This window comes from Falco naumanni, chromosome 1, assembly GCF_017639655.2.
Source record: "Falco naumanni isolate bFalNau1 chromosome 1, bFalNau1.pat, whole genome shotgun sequence".
Classification (NCBI taxonomy): Eukaryota; Metazoa; Chordata; class Aves; order Falconiformes; family Falconidae; genus Falco; species Falco naumanni.
The window spans coordinates 124,367,869-124,385,484 of NC_054054.1; the positions used below are offsets into that span (position 1 = coordinate 124,367,869).

Below are 17,616 nucleotides of genomic sequence, written 5' to 3' on the forward strand. Positions count from 1 at the left end.
GTGAAAGCTGGAAATGGAAGGACATGGCTAAATCACAAGTCGGGAGCGACTAAAGGGCTGTGGTGTGGGGTTTGGGGTTGGCTGGGTTTGTGTGGGGTTTTTTGCTAAGCTTCATGGCAGAATGTTGGAGGAATCTCTTTGCTAAATAGAAACACTCCAAACTTCCTCAAATATACAGTGAATAGAATAGGCACCTGTGGAGACATAAAGAAATTACAGTCTCGCCTGTCATTTTACAGTGTGGAGACAGGTATATTGTAGAATTATAGTGGAGCCGAATGAAGTGCCAGTGCAGTCCCCTGTGAAAAATGATAGCTGCGGCCAAACGAGCTTTGTTCCTTCCTTGCATGATCCAGGCACTTCTTAACAGCATCACTGAGTTCCCTTTAGGTTGGGCAAAAGTCCAGCCCGTGAGAAAATGAGCCAGCGCTAGGTGCAGCAGCTTGCTGAGAACCTGTTAACTGCTGCCTGACAACATCTGCACTATGGTTTTGGGATTCTCTTCTGAAAGGCCTGCAATGCTGTGGGTGGAATTTGTTTAACTTCAAGGTTAGTTTAGAATGAGCTAGCGCATTGGTTGTGGCGTGTTTGGTTTGGGTTTTTTTTTTTCCCCTTAAAGATGACAAATTATCAACAAAGTTCTCAACTACTTTCCCTAGGTTGCCAGAAAGCTCAGTGCAATTGTTCTTAAACAGTTAAAGGAAAAAACTTGTTACTGAAGTCCTCTTTAATAGCTATTTTTAAGCCTTGTTGTTGGGAGGCATGGGGAAAACTGCCCGTTGGAAGATCTACAGTAACTCCCTCCCCATGCTTTTTTGTTCTCCAGTCTCTATTGCATCTCCTCGAAATGCAGGGGTGTGTGGGGTGGGGGCAGGTTACCATTTCTATTTTCCAGGGAACTCTTGACAACTTAAGTGATTTTTAAAGCAAATGGGGAGCAAGATGACCTGAGCTAGAGGCCCCCCCCACTTTGGTGAGACCAAGAGGCAGCGGACAGGCCTGATGGTCAATACTGTGCAGATGCTCTTCAGTCTGACCATGCTGAATCAGCGTGTTGTCTTGGTGGCAGGTACTGCCCTCATGAAGCAAGACTGCTCTTTTCTCAGTGCATAGTCTTGATTACAGAACAGAGACTTAATAAGAGGAAAATGTTCTTGGCATCTCTTTATTCAAGCCTCATCCTTGGACCTGGTTTGTGTCCTTCGCTAGCAAGACCGAGATCCTGTGCTGGTTGAGCAAACAAACGGCCGTGTGTTCCCCCGCCCTCCCAAGGGCATGACCAGCTACAGAGCAGGAGGTCGCTGCTTTTCCACCAGGGAGCTGCTGTCCTGGGTGTAAGGGTCTGCTGTGGTCAGACCACAACTTACCAACACGCTGCCCAAGCACAGCAGCTTTTGTTGAATACCCAGCATAGAAGCCCAGCGTGATTCTTGAAGATTTCCTGAAGAGTTTCCCCTCTGTCTCTGCAGGTGTTTGTAGATGGAAATTACCAGCCATTAAACCTGTCACTTGCCTTGCAGGAGTTTTCCCTGCCTCTGAGCCCGAGTTAAGGACTGTTTTAAGTGGACAACTTCACTCTGTCGGATGCAGGAGCCTCGACCTGTGTGGTGTCATTGGCCACCACCTTGGCTTCTCCATATGTGTCTATGCATTTCTTCACGGCTTTCAGGATAAGCTGTAACCGTCTGTCTAAAGCCAAGAGATGGGGTTCGGTGAGGACAGGTGCCAGGCGGTCCTGCAAGAGGGACTCCCTCATCATGTCGCTGAGCCGATACTCTGGCTCAGCCAGGAGCTGGAGTCGTAATAATGTTGTCCTCTTTATTCTGGAAAAAAAGAAATCGCATATCTTAATGCAAACTACTTGTGGCATCCTAGCAAGAACCAGCTATCTGGGTGCCTTGGGTAGTGGGGAAGGAGGGAAGGCAAAGACAGGTGGAGATACTTCACAAAGAACTTTGGAACAAAACCTTGCCATTTCTGAAGGAAATGAAAATTTTTGCAGCAACCTCTGCTGCTTCCTTTGGTTTTCCAGACTGCTGAGTATTTATTTGTACTGTGGATTTCTGTCACCAGAGAAAAACAAGGTAGAAGTTCTCAGTAATGAGTGTTCTTCCTCTGAGCCAGAGATTCCCCAGATTACTGCAGGATGGTGCCATGTTCCCAAGAATGGCATTTATGGGCTGGGGGCAGAGGGGGAGGTAAAATGAAGAGGCATGAATGAGAAAAAAAAATCTGTCAAAACTCTGAGCAAAAAGAGGGAGTCTTTCCTGACACTGATGTAACTGTGACTCTTCACCTTAAGAGGTATTGCAATTTAAATATTACTTCCTTTTGACAGAAATTGGGATGAAAAGCTATAATCTTGGAACACTTCTGGGAACGAGACTGAGTATTCTGAAATCATGTGTTTAATCCTCAGCAGAAGTGTTTTGATTTCAGCATCTCTAATACTGAAATTAATCAGTGGTTTTAATTACTGCCCTTTACATTTTGAAAACAAAGTAGTCCATGTTCATGGAGCCATTCTGATTTAGCTGAGCCAGATTTTTTCAGAAGGGAAAAGGTGTAGTCAGAAACATTTTAACCAGCTCCAGAGTTTGTCTTTGTACGCTTGTTATTTACTCAGGCTGTCAGCTGGGAACAGCGACCTGGCTCTGCAGCTCTGATGGGACACGTGCGGTTCGGATGGCAGGGGAAGGCTTGCTGCTGCTGCTGCGCCCGGCTGAGCAGCCACAGAATCGCACCAGGTGCCAGCGGTGCTACAAGCAACGAGGTGCCAGCAGTGCTCTGGGGCAGCCAAGCGCCCTGCGTGTCTTTGGTCAGCAATGCTTGTGTTGCAGGAGGGAGAAGGATGCTGTGAGCGGCTGCCTCCTGCGTGGTGCTGGCACAGGGGGCAGGAAACTTCGCCTGTGGCTGTTGTCCTGGCTGCCAGGCTTGCGTTGATATTCCTGCAAACCCCCAAATAATCAATTGATCAAGTGCTAAGGCTGGCAACGAGGCTTTAAATAGCTGCCAGAGCATGGGTGTGAGGTTCTGCTGCTGCCAGAGAAAGCTTTGCACGGAGCAGGCGCAAACCTTCTTCTAGGTGAGGGGTGACCGAGGAGCTGCTGTGGGTAAACGCCGGCTGTGTTTGCTCTGGTCCAAGCAGTGACGGGGCTTGGAGGTGGAGTAGGGGATAGTGTGACCCTGTGGGGAATGGCGTATTCCATGCTGTCACACTTACATAAGAAACAGGCAGAACATGGAAAGGAGTGTGAGATGGAAATCCTGCCACTGGCCCCGCTCCTCTCCCGCAGGGTGGTTGTAACCCTGCTGTTGTACTGAACTGCTGAAGATTTGACCCTGAGCCTTCTCAGGGTTTCATCAGCCAAGAAGATACATATGCCAGGTTAAGTGGGGGCTGTTGTCAGGTCTGTCTGTACCTTCTTGAGGGTTTTGACCCTTTCAGGAGAAGGACCATCTCTTACTGCATGGCTACATTTGTGCTGTTTGCTATGCTCGGAGCAACGCTGGGAGAGGAGAGCCGTGTGGGACAAGAACTGCTGTAGGAGCTGTGAAAGGTAGCTAAAAATACCAGTTTTAAATCTGCTGGAAGCCAAACTTAGAGAAGAACTCAGCTGGGAACAAGATGAACATGTTTGACAGGGAAGCGAGCAGCCTGTTCAGCATCCCTGGGGTTTGAGTGGTCCCTCGTGGCTGGAGGACTTGGTTCCTGCTTAGGTGTACACGGCTCGGCTTCGCCTAGGAGCAAGGAGGTGACTCGGTGTGCTCAGTCCAGCCAGTTGGTCAGGGCAGGCTTGAAATCGGTGGCCTCTGCAGTTTACTCAGATAAACCTTTTTACCTCCTTTCCAAGCATTTTTGGATGCTCCCCCGCTCCAAATGGATTGGCTGTTCTGGGAAATGAGGGAGGTTTTGTGTGTCCTCTGGGCAGCGTGAGTTGGTTTTACGCTGTTCTTGGCCTTAGTTGGCTTATTTCAAGGTGTAACTTGCAGGTGGTCTTACCACTGCCTTGTACAAGGAGAACCAAATTAAGAAGAGCTTCTGGGAGGTGGATCTGGCAGGATAGGAAGGATCTGACCTGCGGATATTACTGTATACAGGTCAAATTAAGAGGCAGAGTTAATTTACGCTGCACAAAATAGGAGTTCAAGAGAAGGATTCACTGCGAGCCTGCCATTATAAATGAAAAGGCTGACTGGGTGCAAATAACAGTTCTTAAAATTAGATCCAGTAATACAAGTGTATGGGGAGAGAGTGCAGTTGACACCCCAGGGCTGAGATGGAGCAGGTACAGCAAGGAAATAGGTTAGGAGTCTCCTAAAGAGAAACCACAGGGAAGAGCAGCGTTTTCTGTCTCTTAAATGTAACTTTCAGCTGATGATTTATGTAAATTAATAAAGGAGGAAGACAGGATTCAAATAGGAAAATTTATGAACTTCTTAATGCTACGGGAAGAAACCTGATTGACTGGGAAGTTCTATCAGGTTTTTGGATGGAGATTTCTGAGCTTTACGTCAGACAAATGGGGCTGATAGCGCCTTATGTCGATGGGCTGGGAAATGCCAGTAGACCCTTCTGGAAGGGTTTGATCCAGTGGACAGTGTCTCCTGGTCTAGCTGTGAAAGCTTTTACACTTGCAAGGCCTTTTAGCTCCAGTGGGGCAGTATCCAGGAAGGACTGTCGTATGACGCCGCAGCGCAGCAGAGCTTAATGCTCTGATGTAACAGCTTAATCCCCGTTCGAGGGACAACTTGCAATTCCCATGCTCCAGCGCCTGGCCTGCCCCCTTGGCTGGGATTAGCAGGGGCTTTCCCTGCACTGCTGGATGGAGCCAGGTCTGGGTGACTTCCAGCAGTAAGCGCTGCTGGTCTGTTATGGTGGGAACACTGATGTGTCTGGGCAGGAAGATGAAGCTGGCACTTACATGCAGCACTGGGAAAGCGGGGCCAGGATGGAGGTTTCATCATGGGAATGCCGCCCGAACCTGGAGGGGTAAAGCAGAGAGCACAGAGCTTTAGTGCCTGCCCACCACCTTCCCCCCCACCCTGATGTCCTCCCACAGCCTCACCCTCTGGCGTTGTCCAGGTGTAAGAGGAAGCCGTCATCCCCAAACTTGGTGAACATTTCATAGTGGTGACGGTCCATGTTCCCTGGTAAAGGGCAGACAGAGGAACAGAGTTTCCCTTGCATGTGACCAAGCAATTTTCTAAAACATCCTACATTTTCTTTCAGCTCTGTGTGAATGAATTGTTGCCTTGCTGGAAGCGTCTCGATGCCCAGGGCTGCTGTGCTCTCCTTGCTGGGCCCCCTGGGGAGTGGGCTGGGGTGGGTCTGGGGGCTCCCCCTTGCCTGCACATCAGGAGGGGTTGTGCTGGCTGGCTGTAGGGAGACAGCAGTCTCCCAAACTTGTCTCTGGAGCAGAAGGGATGACTTTGAGAAACACCATGGCGTGGGAGGGCAGACAGGCTGCTGAAGGCCCACACGGAAGGAAGGAACGTTATTTCCCCCTTCACCATACATACCTATTAGGAAGTCAAATATGGCCATGTCGACGATGTTAAGCAGCCGGTTGCCGTTGCTGTAGGGGTAGATCTCCTTCACCGTGTTGCAGTAGAGCGGATTCACTTCCCACCTGCAGGAGATGGAGGAGAAGGGAGAGGTGCGCTCGGGTGTTGCTGCTGCTGTGTCCTAACGGCATGCCAGGGTTGGTCTCCCATGCGGAGATGAGGAGGACTTAAGTCTCCCTCCTTGTGCATGCAGGAGACTGGAAGTCAAACCCAGTCAATGCCCGGGCATTAAGAGTTTATTAGATCAATTACAGGCAATCTGGGAACCTTGGCTTTCCTCTGCCTGGACGTACAATTTCTGTATGTGTGTCTGTACCCTGCTCGTTCTCCTTCCCATGTGCGCCCTGCAATGCAGATATGGGAAGCAGCATCATTTACCCACTTACTCCTCTTTTTCATCAAACGAGTAGGACCGGATCCATGGGTTTGGGATGGAGAGTCGTGGTGCCAGGTTGAGGGATGGCAGGAAGGCAGAGAGGGACCCTTCCAGGAGGTGAGGGTTCCCACACACCGCGTACTCAGTCTTGCACATGTACGGGCACTTGGCGAAGAAGCACACGTTGCTGGCTGTGGGGAGAAGAGAAGAAAAAGAGTGGGGAAAGGAGCTACGGTCTGTAGGAGGCCGCAAGATAGCCTGGACTGACCTCTTCCCCATCGCGTGATGGCGACTGCATATATTGTGGCACACGTAACAACATTGTGGATGTGAAACTCGTGGAAAATCATGGAGAATACCTGGATTTTAGTCGATGGACAGACTGGTCCCATGCTAAGGCAAAGTTAGGAAGAGGGGGCAGGTGGACAGACCTGGCAGCTGGTTTCTGCTTGAGGCTGAGAGAGGGCCACCTCCGCTGTAGCCGTGTCTTTGTGCATCTGTTTCACCCAGGCGTTTTATTTCTGCGCCACAGCCCAAGTCCTGCCCGCCCCCCTCGCCTGCAGACCCTGCCCCTCCACCCACCATGGACCAACATGTCCAACCCCAGTTCATGGCAGCCCAGCGCTCGCCTACCTGGCGAGACGAAGAAGACGCTCTGCAGGATCTCGTTCTTGGTGACCTCCAGGATCTCCTTGGTGACATTGATCAACCTCCCAACCGTGGGTGGTACCCTCCGGAAATCCAGGATCCTGCACGAGAGGGACAGTGGCTCAGAGCCTGCGGTGCAAAGGGATGTTGCTGTGCAGGATGGCAACACGGGGCAGCGGATGCTGTCCTCGTCCCTTCCGTTGGTAAACCTTCTGATGACTATGCCTACATGGATTTTTTTTTTTCTTATTTTTTTTTCTCCTCCTACCTTCTTTCTAGTAAATAGCCTGCATCATTTTACCCCCTGGACCAAAATGCGGCTGAGTTTGGATTTTGGTATTTTAATAGCTGCTGCCTGGAACAATCTGGATGTTCTCCAGAATTCATGTCTTTTTCCCTAACCGGTTTCTCCCATCCCCTTGCACATAAGCAAGGCTCTTCAGGCGCCAGAACAGCCCTTCAGGCTCTTCTATAGTGCTGGGTTTGACACAGAAAGATGTGTCGAACCCAGTACAACGCAGCTGAGACAGCAGGAGGTGAGGAGGCATCACCCCACTCAGAGGCACTCATGCCCAGCTGATTCATCTAAAATATTCTTAAAAAAAATCAGGGCCTGGGGCAGAAAGGCATTCATGTCAGTGAGTGGAATTGCTGATTGCTGAGTCAGTAACACGGGGTCAGCCAGCGAATGCTGTGCTTTGCTCCTTGGGCAATGCCCTCTGCTTCTGAGAATCGGGCAGAAAACAGGATTTAGCCTGTTCCTTATTGAGCAATGTTCAAAGAAAGAAGAATCATTTGCTTTCATCTAATGTCTTTCAGCTCTAAAAACCACAAAGCGCTTCAGAACAGCACTCCGGCCTCATTTTTCTGGCGGTGGGGCTGGGATGCAGAGAGGTAAGCTGATGGTAGCTGAGTCAAGCAGAGTCACTGTGGTGATGCAGGGATAGAGCTGGAAAGGGAATTCAGCTCCATTTCTTGCTCAGAGTTTGGGCTACAGGACTTACAGTCATGTCCTGCTTTTCATGTAAGTTGGGTGTGGGAACTGGAGACCCGCATCCACCACCATCATCATCAGGGATCATTTTCCCTGGATGTTCCGTGCTCATCCCATTGAGAGGAAGAAGCTGCTGCCTTCCTCTTCTAATATGGGTATTTTTTATTTTATTAAATACCGAGCCTGCTAGGGAGAGGAGCCAGGTTAATTGCTCGTTAGCTGAGAGCCTGAAACTGCATCGCTGCAGTTTATCTCCATCCAAACCACGGTGTGATTGCCGATGGAGCGTGTGACTCCCTCCCTGGGAAGGGATCCAGGCTGCACCCAGAGCTCCTCTTTGCACTGCAATGCATGAGAGGGAGCGCGTGCGTGTGCCTGTGGGATGGCTGGGCAAGGACCTGACCCGCTCACAGCCCGGACTTCATCTGCCAGCCTGTTCTCGTGCGCTGGGCAAGGCAAAGCTGGCTCCTGGGCTTCAGGCGAGGGCCAGAGCCACCCTGTCCCCAAACCACGCATCAGCTCTCCAGTGGGTGCTGCAAAGCAATCGCTCGTCTGAGGCTGAGCGGCTCTGCAGGGCTCAGCGCGGCTTTCCTCGCGCCAAAGCCTTCTGCGGGCAGAGGACTGGCAGCTGGCGGTGGCAGGCCCCTACCTGTCCAGGTGGAAGGCAGCGATCTCTGCGTTGTGCCGCTGGAAGTCCACGAAGTAGAAAAAATCCTCAGGAGTCTCTTCCTCACGTTTCTGCCTGGGAGAGAGCACGGGGGTTAACCCAGCCACGCGCAGCGCGGGCGGGCAGCTGGCCGGCAGCCTGGGCGCAGAGTGGTGGCGGGAGGATGGTGTGCCCAGGGACAGCTGGCGTGGGGCTGTCCCAGAGTGCCCAGTGCTGAGCCGGAGCATTGCCCTGGTGCCGGCTGGGTCAGGGAGGGGGAAGGGGTGACTGTGGGCTTCAACACGTCTGTGCCACGGCTTACACCCACCCGGGACGGTGTTTCAGGTGGGTGCAGCCAGGGATGCTAGAGGCCGTGCTGCGCTTCTCGTGTCCCCGTGGGAGGCAGAGAAGAGCTCAGGTTTGGACTGTTACACCCCTGAGATGGGAACACCACCTTATTTAATTTCATTTTCTGGCTGCCACACGGTGCCCCAATTTGCGTAGCATGTGAATTTGCATGCTCAGCCTCCCAAGCAGCTGTATATCACGGGAAAGCCCACAGGCACTGCTGGGCCCTCCTGGCTCAGCTGAGTGCATGGATGCTTTCCCTCTCCTCTGGGACCTGCCGGACGCTGGCAGAGGTGGATGGAAACCGACAGGAGAGGAGCTGGCTGCTTTCTAGATGAGCAGACCATCGCAGTCGGTGTGCTGCTGGCTGCCCTGCCTGCGCACAGAAAGGAGAGGGGGAATAAATATGAAGAGTCCCAAGTAAGTGCAGAAGCAATTTAAAACTCCTGTTTGAGGTGACTGGGACTGGTGGCTCTTTCTTGGAAATACTCTGGGGAATCCAAGGAGAAACAAGGTAAAACACAAAGTCAGCTGGGGAAGAGGAAGAAATGAGCAGTCCCTAAAAGCAAAGCTCTCGGGAGAGCAAGTGTCCCAAGGTCCTTTGCCATCTGGCATCTACGAACTAAGAACTTTCCAACATCAGTAAGCAGTGTGGGAACACCGGTGTTTATCCGTGCACGCCTCTGGGCTGGTGCGAGCAGCCAACAATAATTAAACCTTCTCAGCTGTCGAGGTAGCTGAGCGCAGGGGAGGAACGACGCAGCTGCGGCGTGGCTGTCCCTGCCAAGGCGCTTGCACCCCACGCCGCAGGGCTCCTGGGTCCATGGCTACGCGGGGCAGTGGGGGGCTTGGCGGGGGCTCTGCTGCGTGCCTTACCTCATGGGCTTGAACATGGCTTTCCCAAAGTCCTGGAACCTGAGGACCAGCTTCAGGTGCACACCGCTGGGCTTCACGACTTGGGGAAGAAACGGGACGTTAGCCACCTGGACAGCCTCCCCGGCGCGCAGTGAAGCGCTGGTTACACGCTGTGCCACGATCCGGCTTCCCACCCTGGTAAGCGCATCCCATCGCTCCTTCCGGCTGCTCCCCTCTGCTTCTGTGGCTATTTTTCCTCTCTCCCTCTCCCCTGTGCCAGAGATTTCCCTCTACCACTTCTCCCAACAACCATTTGTTACGTCCCGTTGGGGAGTTTTTCCTCCTCCCAGTACAAACCAGTGGCATACTGGTGTCCTGGCACCCCCATCCCAGCTTCTGCTGGCGGTTTAATGGAAGGGAGAAGGACCTGGCATTGCCCGGCTTTACGTTTCCCTTGCTGAGGTTAGGATGGAGGAGTTGGGATGGGGTCAGCCGAGGTGGTGGCATGCGAGGTGAGAGCAGGGACCTGAAACTCACTCTGGCTGCAGTCGCAGGCTCCCAGCAGCGCTTTCTCATCCTGGCTGTAGTCTGTAAAGGCAGGAGGAGCGGTGAGACCCCGCTGGGCTCAGTCTCTTGCTGCTGAGCCCCCTCCCACACTGGGCATGCAGGAGAGCCCTGCCTGCATGTCCATGGCAGCCCCGGTGGCGTTGGTGCGCAGCGAGGGGTGCAGTCCCCTTGGGGCGGGGGGTGCTGAGCCAGCCTGTAGGGACTGAGCTGCTGTGCAATGGGTCTGCAGCGTGGCTGGCACCAAAAAAATGCTGCATTAAGGGCCACGGCCTTCCTCCCACCTCAAGGTAAGGGCACGGCAACTGCCCAGCGTGTAAGGAAGCCAGCACAGGGCTGGGAGCATTCTCCAGCGGGTGACAGCCCCTGCCTTGTTTGCAAAAGTAAGCTGGGGGGGGGCTGGAGCCCCCCAGCCCCATGCAGCTCCCCCCAGCCCCAGCCCTGTGGCAGGAGGGTGCTTACCGGCACTGATAGTGGTGAAGTCTTGCATGTCCCGGAGGAGCCTGTTGACGGTGGGGCTGGAGCGCGGGTAGAGCCCATCCCGGCTGATGCCCAGGTGGAACTGGAGCCAGCTGGCCTCTGGCCGCAGCGGCACTGGTGCTGCTGGGGAGGTGAGGTTCAGCTCCTCCCTGTAAAGCTTGTGTCTCCTGGAAGAGAGCGGTTATGGAGTGATGAGGATGAGCCAGGGAACGGAAACCCTTACTGCGCCGAGCCCGGGGGGAGTGGGGAGGGTGCTGGGGGTGTCCTGGTGTTGGCCGGGATAGAGTTGATTTTCATCTCAGTAGCTGGTACAAAGCTGTGTTTTGGATTTAGTATGGAAAGAATGCTGCTCGCACGCTGACGTTGTAGTTGTTGCTAAGTAGTGCTCACTCTATATCCAAGGGCTTTTCACTTTCCCATGCTCTGCCAGCAAGTGAGTGCGCAAGAAACTGGGAGGGAGCAGAGCCAGGACAGCTGACCCCAGCGAGCCACAGGGATAATTCCATAGCACAGAGCGTCACACCCAGTACGTAAACTGGGGGGAGTTGTCTGGGGGCTGCCGATCGCTGCTCGGGGATGGCTGGGCACCCATCAGCAGGCGGTGAGCACTGCATTGTGCGTCACCTGGGTTTTTCCCTCGGGTTTTATTCCTCTCTCTTCCTCTCCCCTTTTCATTACAATTATTATTATTGTTATTATTATTATTTTATTTAATTTCCATTATTAAATCATTCTTAACTCACAAGTTTTACCTTTTTCTCTATTCTCCTCCCCGTCCCACTGTGGGGGGAGCGAGCGAGCGGCTGCACGGTTCTCAGCGGCTGGCTGAGGTTAACCCATGACAGGGGAGCAGAGCTGGGGGCATGGGGTGGGTAAAGACTCTGGGTGTTACCCAAGGGGAAACTGAGGCAGGGAGCAATGATTGAGATGGTCAAAGGTCTTGCAATTTGTGCCACCTTCTTGCCTCTGCAAAGCCCTGAGAAAGCAGCCTCAAGAGGGAAGACAAAGGACCCTGTTGTCTTCTCCTCACCCCATCAGGAGCAGGAAGGGTGTCAGGGCATGGCTGGAGCTAAACCACATCTCCAGCAACACAAGAGCTGGCCTGTGTGGTGGATGAAGGAAGAGCTGCAGGTTCCAGGCCAGAGTTGGGGAGGGGATGTGATGTGACAGCGGGTGACTTGGGTCTTGACTGCTCAGTGAGGAGTCTGGAGAGCCCAGCAGAATGACAGGGTCTTGTCCAAGCGAGCCTCCACTGAGGACTGTCTTTCTGGTCATTGCATCTCTGACAGAGTTTTCTCCTGGAGCCAGAGGTCCCAGGCGGGGAAAAAAAAATCATCAAGTTAGAGCCAGAGATTGTGCCTGTGACCAGATTCACAGCCCTTGGTCTGGTGGGCAGGGATGTGGTGAGGCCCGCTGGCAGCATCCCGCGCATCAGCTCTTCGGATCAAGGTTGAACCCGGCCCTTTCTCGGCAGGTGGAGCCGAAGGGGCCTCCCAAGTTCAATAATAACCCCAAATCATCTCCCCGCTTGATCAGTGTTTTCCTCAACCTCGAGACCTCCACAGCTGAGACCCACACTTTGCCAAACTGCAACTGAAAGGTCACTTATTCCACGCGGCGGAGGACAGCGCGTTAGTTTCTCATTAGCGCTGGCCAAGCCATGTGCAGAGTAGCTGGTCCTGATAAAGGGAAAACGCAGTTCAGTTTGCACTGAAAGTGCCAAGATACATCCGTGAAAGAAAACAGGAGCTGGGGGCTGGTCACGAGTGGGGCATTACCCAAGGCTGGGATGGAGCAGCTGGAGGGAGGGCAGTGCCATATGCCTTGCTAGACCCAATCCAGACCTTTAGCAAAACACACTCTGGGAAACACAAAAGATGAAAAGAGATGTTTTGCTACCCCTTTAGTTTCTCCTATTTTTCCCGATTTTTTAGGTTTTGCCTAATGCAAACAAAACTGAAAACAGGGAGGAGAGGGAGGCGTGTGCGGGCACCCGCAGGCATGGCAGGGTGTCCCGGCAGCGCTGCACAGCTCGCAGCGGTGGCTGCGGCAAGCAGGTGCTGACCATGCACTGAGGCATTTATCAGCCAAGAAGGTGGTGCTGGTGGCTGGAAAGGGCTCACAGGTGTTGCTCGGTTTTTTGCTTCCCTGCTCAGACCAGTAGGAAAGCACTGGGTTTTGGCTGGTCTTTTTTTCCGTCATTCTCCATCCAAGCAGGCTAAACAGTGTGGTTAGTCTGGTCTAACCATGAGCAAGGGATGAGCCCTGCTGGTGGCGAGGGACACGTTTCAGTAGCACCCTGGGAGAAATCCAGGCAGCAGGTCAGAGCAGCCTGTCCCCTCTCCCAGCCTGTTTGCCTTTCAGTTGGACGGGGTCAGCTGCGGTGCGAAGTCCACGCGTGCGTGGTCGGGCAGCAGGCTGGCAGTGTGCTGCGCTCAGTCCAGCCCTTTGCCCAGGACATCTGCAGAGGAGGCAGAAGCTCCCCCGAGACAGGAGGTGTTGGACACAGGAGCGAGGCCAAATGGGGGGATTGGCTGGCAGGCTGCGCACAAGGATGCGGCCCCAGGATGCTGCCGGCTCCAGCAGATGTGCCTTGACCTTCCAGCACACCAGGTCTCGAGGGGGCAAGACACAACCTTAGCCCCACACTGTGGCCAGGGACAATAAAGCCCCCAGTGTAACTTAGAAGAATGACTCAGGATTTTTCTCTAGGGAAGCTGCCCAAATATTTTACCATATTTGCTCTCCTGCCTCCCGTACACACAGGCTGTTCCCCCCGGGGTGGCAGTGTGCAGTAGATCACTGATGGGGAAAAAAATGCACCAGTTATGCAAGGGGAGGCAGTTCCCGACGGTGGCTGGGAGCACCCACGTGGTCCCTGTCCCGGGTGAGCTGCTGCAGGGCCAGCGAGCCCCTTTCCAGCCTTCAAACCCAAAACGCACCTCCCTCGACCTCCCCATTTCCTTCAGGATTCCTGAAATATTTCCCTGTAAGAACAGATCTCTGCAAAAGACATAACGATATAAAAAAGCAGGTTCTTTTGTACCTTGCTATAAATAGCCCCGGGGCTGCCCTAGCTCTCTGCTCAGCCAGTTTGCTGCTGGGCTGCGAGGGGCACGGCATCAGGCTGCTGGTGTCTGCTCACCCCGTGCCTCCCCCCGCACCGAGCTGGCTGCAGAGTCTGGCGTGTGGAAGCTGCTCCTTGAAGGATAAAAATGAGCTCTGGAGTTTTTAAGGGTTGTCTTGTTTTTTGGTTTTGAAGAGGTGTGGATGGGTTTTTTTGCTGTTTCCTTCCTGCATCCCCATCAGTGGCTCCAGCTGGTTCTGCATGCTGCAATCAAACTCCTGGTCCTAATTGAAGTGCTGGGGAAAAGCACAGGAATGGGCAGCAGCTGGAGTGCAGCCAGCACCGTGGAGGTAGGATGTGTGCTGCTGTGCTCCCCTGGCCACGGGGATCCGAAACGGGCCATGTCCTGGGGCCACCCCATGAGCTGGCAGAGAGTCCCAGCCCAGCTGATGTCCATCTGGCCACAAAAATAAAGACAGGCACGCTGTGCTGCAGGTGCAGGGTTGAAGCTACAGCCTCTTCCACTCAAGAAGAGCATCCTGCCCCTCTGAAAGCTGCTTTGCCAACAGCCAGACCTACACGTGATGCAGAGACATGCCATCACCCAGCCAAGCTGAGGAGGGGGCGGCCCAGGGACACTCAGCTCTGAGCCTCTTCTGCCTGCTAGGGGATGTGGTCACACCTTGGGGAGAGCTGGTGCGGACCTTGCTCCCACAGCACGATCTTCAGCTGCAGCTTCGCTAAGCCTGTGCATTGGGAGACAAAGCCATGGGTTCCTGAGTCCCGCGGAGGCGCTGCCCTTCATTGTTGGCAATTATAGGGACGGCTCTTTCACTGACCGTGTCAGAGAGGACATGGGCTCTGCAGTGCTTCTGGTGAGGCAGAAATTCCTCCATGCCCACAGCAAATTAACAGTCTCATGAAACGCATCAGCGCTGGGAAGTGCTGTCTTGTATATGCAATTTGCAGCACCGGCAGCAGGAGAGGTGGTGTGTCCCTCGGCCTGTGCATGCTCTCCGAAGGCTTTACCCGCTATGTGAGCATCATATATTTTATTTCAAAGTGACTGAGGAATAATCAATACCCTGCCTTCTTTCTCCTTCCTTTCTGCTCTCACCTGGAGGTGCAAAGTGAAGTCAACCAAGGGCAAATGGCATCACAGCATTCCTCCTGGCCACATCATAACCAAACCTCGGAACAAAAGGCACTGTGCAGCCACGGTTTCGTCCACAAATGGCATGTTTTAAACAAAGCGGTAAATAAAGCTGGGAGATGCAGACTTCTTACCAAATAGCTGGGGCTGTCCTGCAGGTGAGGCTGGCGTGGAGGTGATGCCAGCACTGCTGCAAATGCTCAGCACTGGGTGCTCAGGGCTTTTGGTGGTACTCAAGAAGCCACCAAGTATACGCTGTGAGCTGTTTCGGTTCAAATGCCCGCATCCCACCGGGCTTTTGCTTGGGAAACATCCATCTCGCTACCCAAATCCTGATGTCTTCAGGATGCATTGCCCAGCTCTGAGGAGATGCACCCAAGGGGGGTCTGGGGCATTTGTCCCCAGGGATCCCCAAACACCCTGTCCATGGGCATCAAGTGATGTGTGAAGGGTTCAACGTGCTCCAGGCGGACTCGAGCAAGCGATGAGCCTCGCAGGGTGACCCCCGGCCGAGCACACGGGGCAGCTCCAGGACCCAGGATCATTCTTCGGTTCCTTCCATTATCGCTTCCCGTCATCTCCTCCTGCAAATTGTGCCTGAAACCAGGACTGGGTGAACCCACAGAAATGAGAGGAATCTGCATCGAAGCGGAGAAAGTGGGAGCTTGGAAATCCTGCCCGCGCGGCTCAGCAAGCAGCACGTGGGTGGCAGGAGGAGCAGGGGCTGGCTCGGACACTGACAACCAAACCCCAGCAGTGGGGAAGTGCCAGGACAGGGACCTCTGAGGTGGTCCCAGAAAATGCTGCCATCCCCTGCCTGGTGGGCACTGTCCCATCCCATGAAGGGGACAGTGAGATGATGCTGCAAGCTCGGCATGCTGGGAGCCTCTGCGCAGAGGCACCATGGTGACCTGCTTTGGCACCGTGTCACCGTAGCCATCCCCATTGGATCTGAGTTTGTGCATGAAGGAAGAAGCTGGTGGGGTGCAGGGAGGAGCTGGAGGATGCTGGAAGGTGCTGCCCGTTTCCAGTTTGGCCGCAGCCCTCCTGCAAGGGGGGTTAGATCGGGGGTTCAGGGCTCCGGGGTGTGGGAAGCCTCAGTGGTGGGATCATGTGCAGGCGGCTGCTGCTCAGAGCTGGTGCTGAGAGTCACTGTCCCCTCCGGGGTGGGGGCCGCAGGGGCTAGTGCCAGTCGCACCCCGGGAGCAGGAGATGGGGGCGCGTTCCTGCCAGCATGGCTGGGAGAGGCAGGGAGAGGGGGCTCTGAGCTGGGAGCCCTTTGCTGTCCCAGCGTAAAACCCTCTGTGCCTTTCCTCGCGGAGGAGTTGGCAGAAGGAACGGGAGAGGGGCTGAGCAAGGTGCCAGCGCCCCGACACCCCTGCCGTGGGTCGGAGGACACCCGCTGGAGGCGGATACCGAGACGTGCAGGGCTCTGGCCTGGGGGACTGGCTGCTGCAGCCTGAGGGCTCCGGTTGTCACCCAGCCTAAGGGCTGGGGGATGCAGGGGACCAGCTTTGGGGTTCAGCACCTGGGGACTGGCTCCCCTCCTGCCCCACGCCAAAAAAATGACACGGAGCAGAGGTGCTTGCTCTTGGGAGGACACGGCTTGCAGGGTCTCACGCCGTGGGTCAGCAGCCACCTTTCCCCTCACCTGGGGCTCTAGCAGCCGAGCGGGGGGCACCGCAGGACAGCCCTCCCAGCAGACCCCCCCCTCTGCTCGGCTCTGCCTGTCCATGGGGTGCGGTTACTGGGGAGGGGGCGAGGTGGGGGGATGGTGGGGCAGAGAGCCAGGAAGGGGGCACAAACCTAGCTGGGGATGCCAGGGGTACCCTGGGGCGCGTGCTTAAGGGGTGCTTAAGCAGGGGCGCCCAGGAGAGCTGCCCAGAACGTGGGTGCCTGTGGGGTACCGGCGCAGGGGGTACCCAGGAGGGGTGCCCGAGGGGTGCCCATGCAGGGAGTGCTGGGGGGCAGTGTGCCTGTGCAGTGGGTGCGCGGGGGGTCCTGCGCTTGGGGCGCTGGGCTGGGGGTGCCCATGCAGGGGTTGCATGGGAAAGGGGTGCCTAGGAGTTTTCCGGGCAGGGGGTGTCCAGGGAGGGGGCGCCCATGCAGGGGGTGTCCACGGAGGGGTGCCCGCGGAAGGGGGTGCCCGGGAGATGCCCACGCAGGGGGTGCCCGCCCAGGGGTGCCAGCCAGGGGTGCCGTCGGAGGGGTGCCCGCGCAGGGGTGCCGTGCCGGCGGGACGCACCTGTTCCAGCGAGCCGCCTTCCGCCGGTAGTAGCGCAGGGCTTCGCGGGCGCCCAGCAGCGGCTCGGCGGGGCCCCGCGGGGCGGCGGCGCGGTACAGCGGGTGGGCGAAGAGGCGCCGCAGCGCGGAGGCGGCGCGGGCGCGGGGCGGGGGGGCGGCGGGCGCGGGGCGGCGGCAGGGACAGCCCGGGGCACCGGCCGCCAGCTCCCGGCGCGCCCGCGGCCAGAGGTGGAAGTAGAGGTCGGCCGCCAGCAGAGCCCCCAGCAGCAGCAGCACGGCCGGGCGGTCCCGGCGCGGCCCCGGCATGGCCGGCAGCGGCGGCAGGGACAGCTCCGGGCGCGGGGAGCCGCCGCCGCCGCCTCCCGGGGCAGGGCGCACGGGGGAGCTCGAGCGGCGGAGCCGGGGGGTGTGCGGGCACCTCGGGGCGGGGACCGGGCAGGGCGGCTCGGGGCCCGGGGCGGGGAGCCCGGCCGGGGCGGGGGCCGGGGGCGAAGGGAGCGGCGGGGGTCCCGCGGCGGGGGGCGGCTGCGGGGCGGGCTGCGGGGGGCGGCAGGTCCCGGCGGGGCGCGGGGACCCAGCCGAGCCGCCCCCGCCTCTGCCGCCCGCCCCCCTCAGCCGCCGGAGCCCCGGAGCCGCCCGGCCCCCCCCGCTCCCCGGCTCCCCCCGCCTGCCC

At 56.0% G+C, this 17,616-nt stretch overlaps 1 protein-coding gene across 2 annotated transcripts; it reads right to left on the reverse strand.

Moving 5' to 3' along the window:
* Positions 1 to 1,138: 1,138 nt before the first annotated feature.
* On the reverse strand, positions 1,139 to 17,330 carry FAM20A (FAM20A golgi associated secretory pathway pseudokinase). Of its 2 annotated transcripts, XM_040582051.1 has the most exons (11): positions 16,945 to 17,329; positions 10,462 to 10,646; positions 9,973 to 10,023; positions 9,457 to 9,535; positions 8,236 to 8,328; positions 6,578 to 6,693; positions 5,955 to 6,135; positions 5,524 to 5,633; positions 5,070 to 5,151; positions 4,926 to 4,985; positions 1,139 to 1,823 (listed from the first exon to the last, which is right to left on the reverse strand). In XM_040582051.1, the coding sequence occupies exons 1-11, from the start codon at positions 17,247 to 17,249 to the stop codon at positions 1,559 to 1,561; spliced, it is 1,527 nt and encodes a 508-aa protein (XP_040437985.1). In that variant the 5' UTR covers positions 17,250 to 17,329; the 3' UTR covers positions 1,139 to 1,558. The 2 variants fall into 2 exon arrangements, with proteins under 2 accessions (XP_040437985.1, XP_040437986.1); XM_040582052.1 differs by lacking the exon at positions 9,973 to 10,023 and having other exon boundaries at positions 16,945 to 17,330.
* Between the last annotated feature and the right edge of the window lie 286 nt (positions 17,331 to 17,616).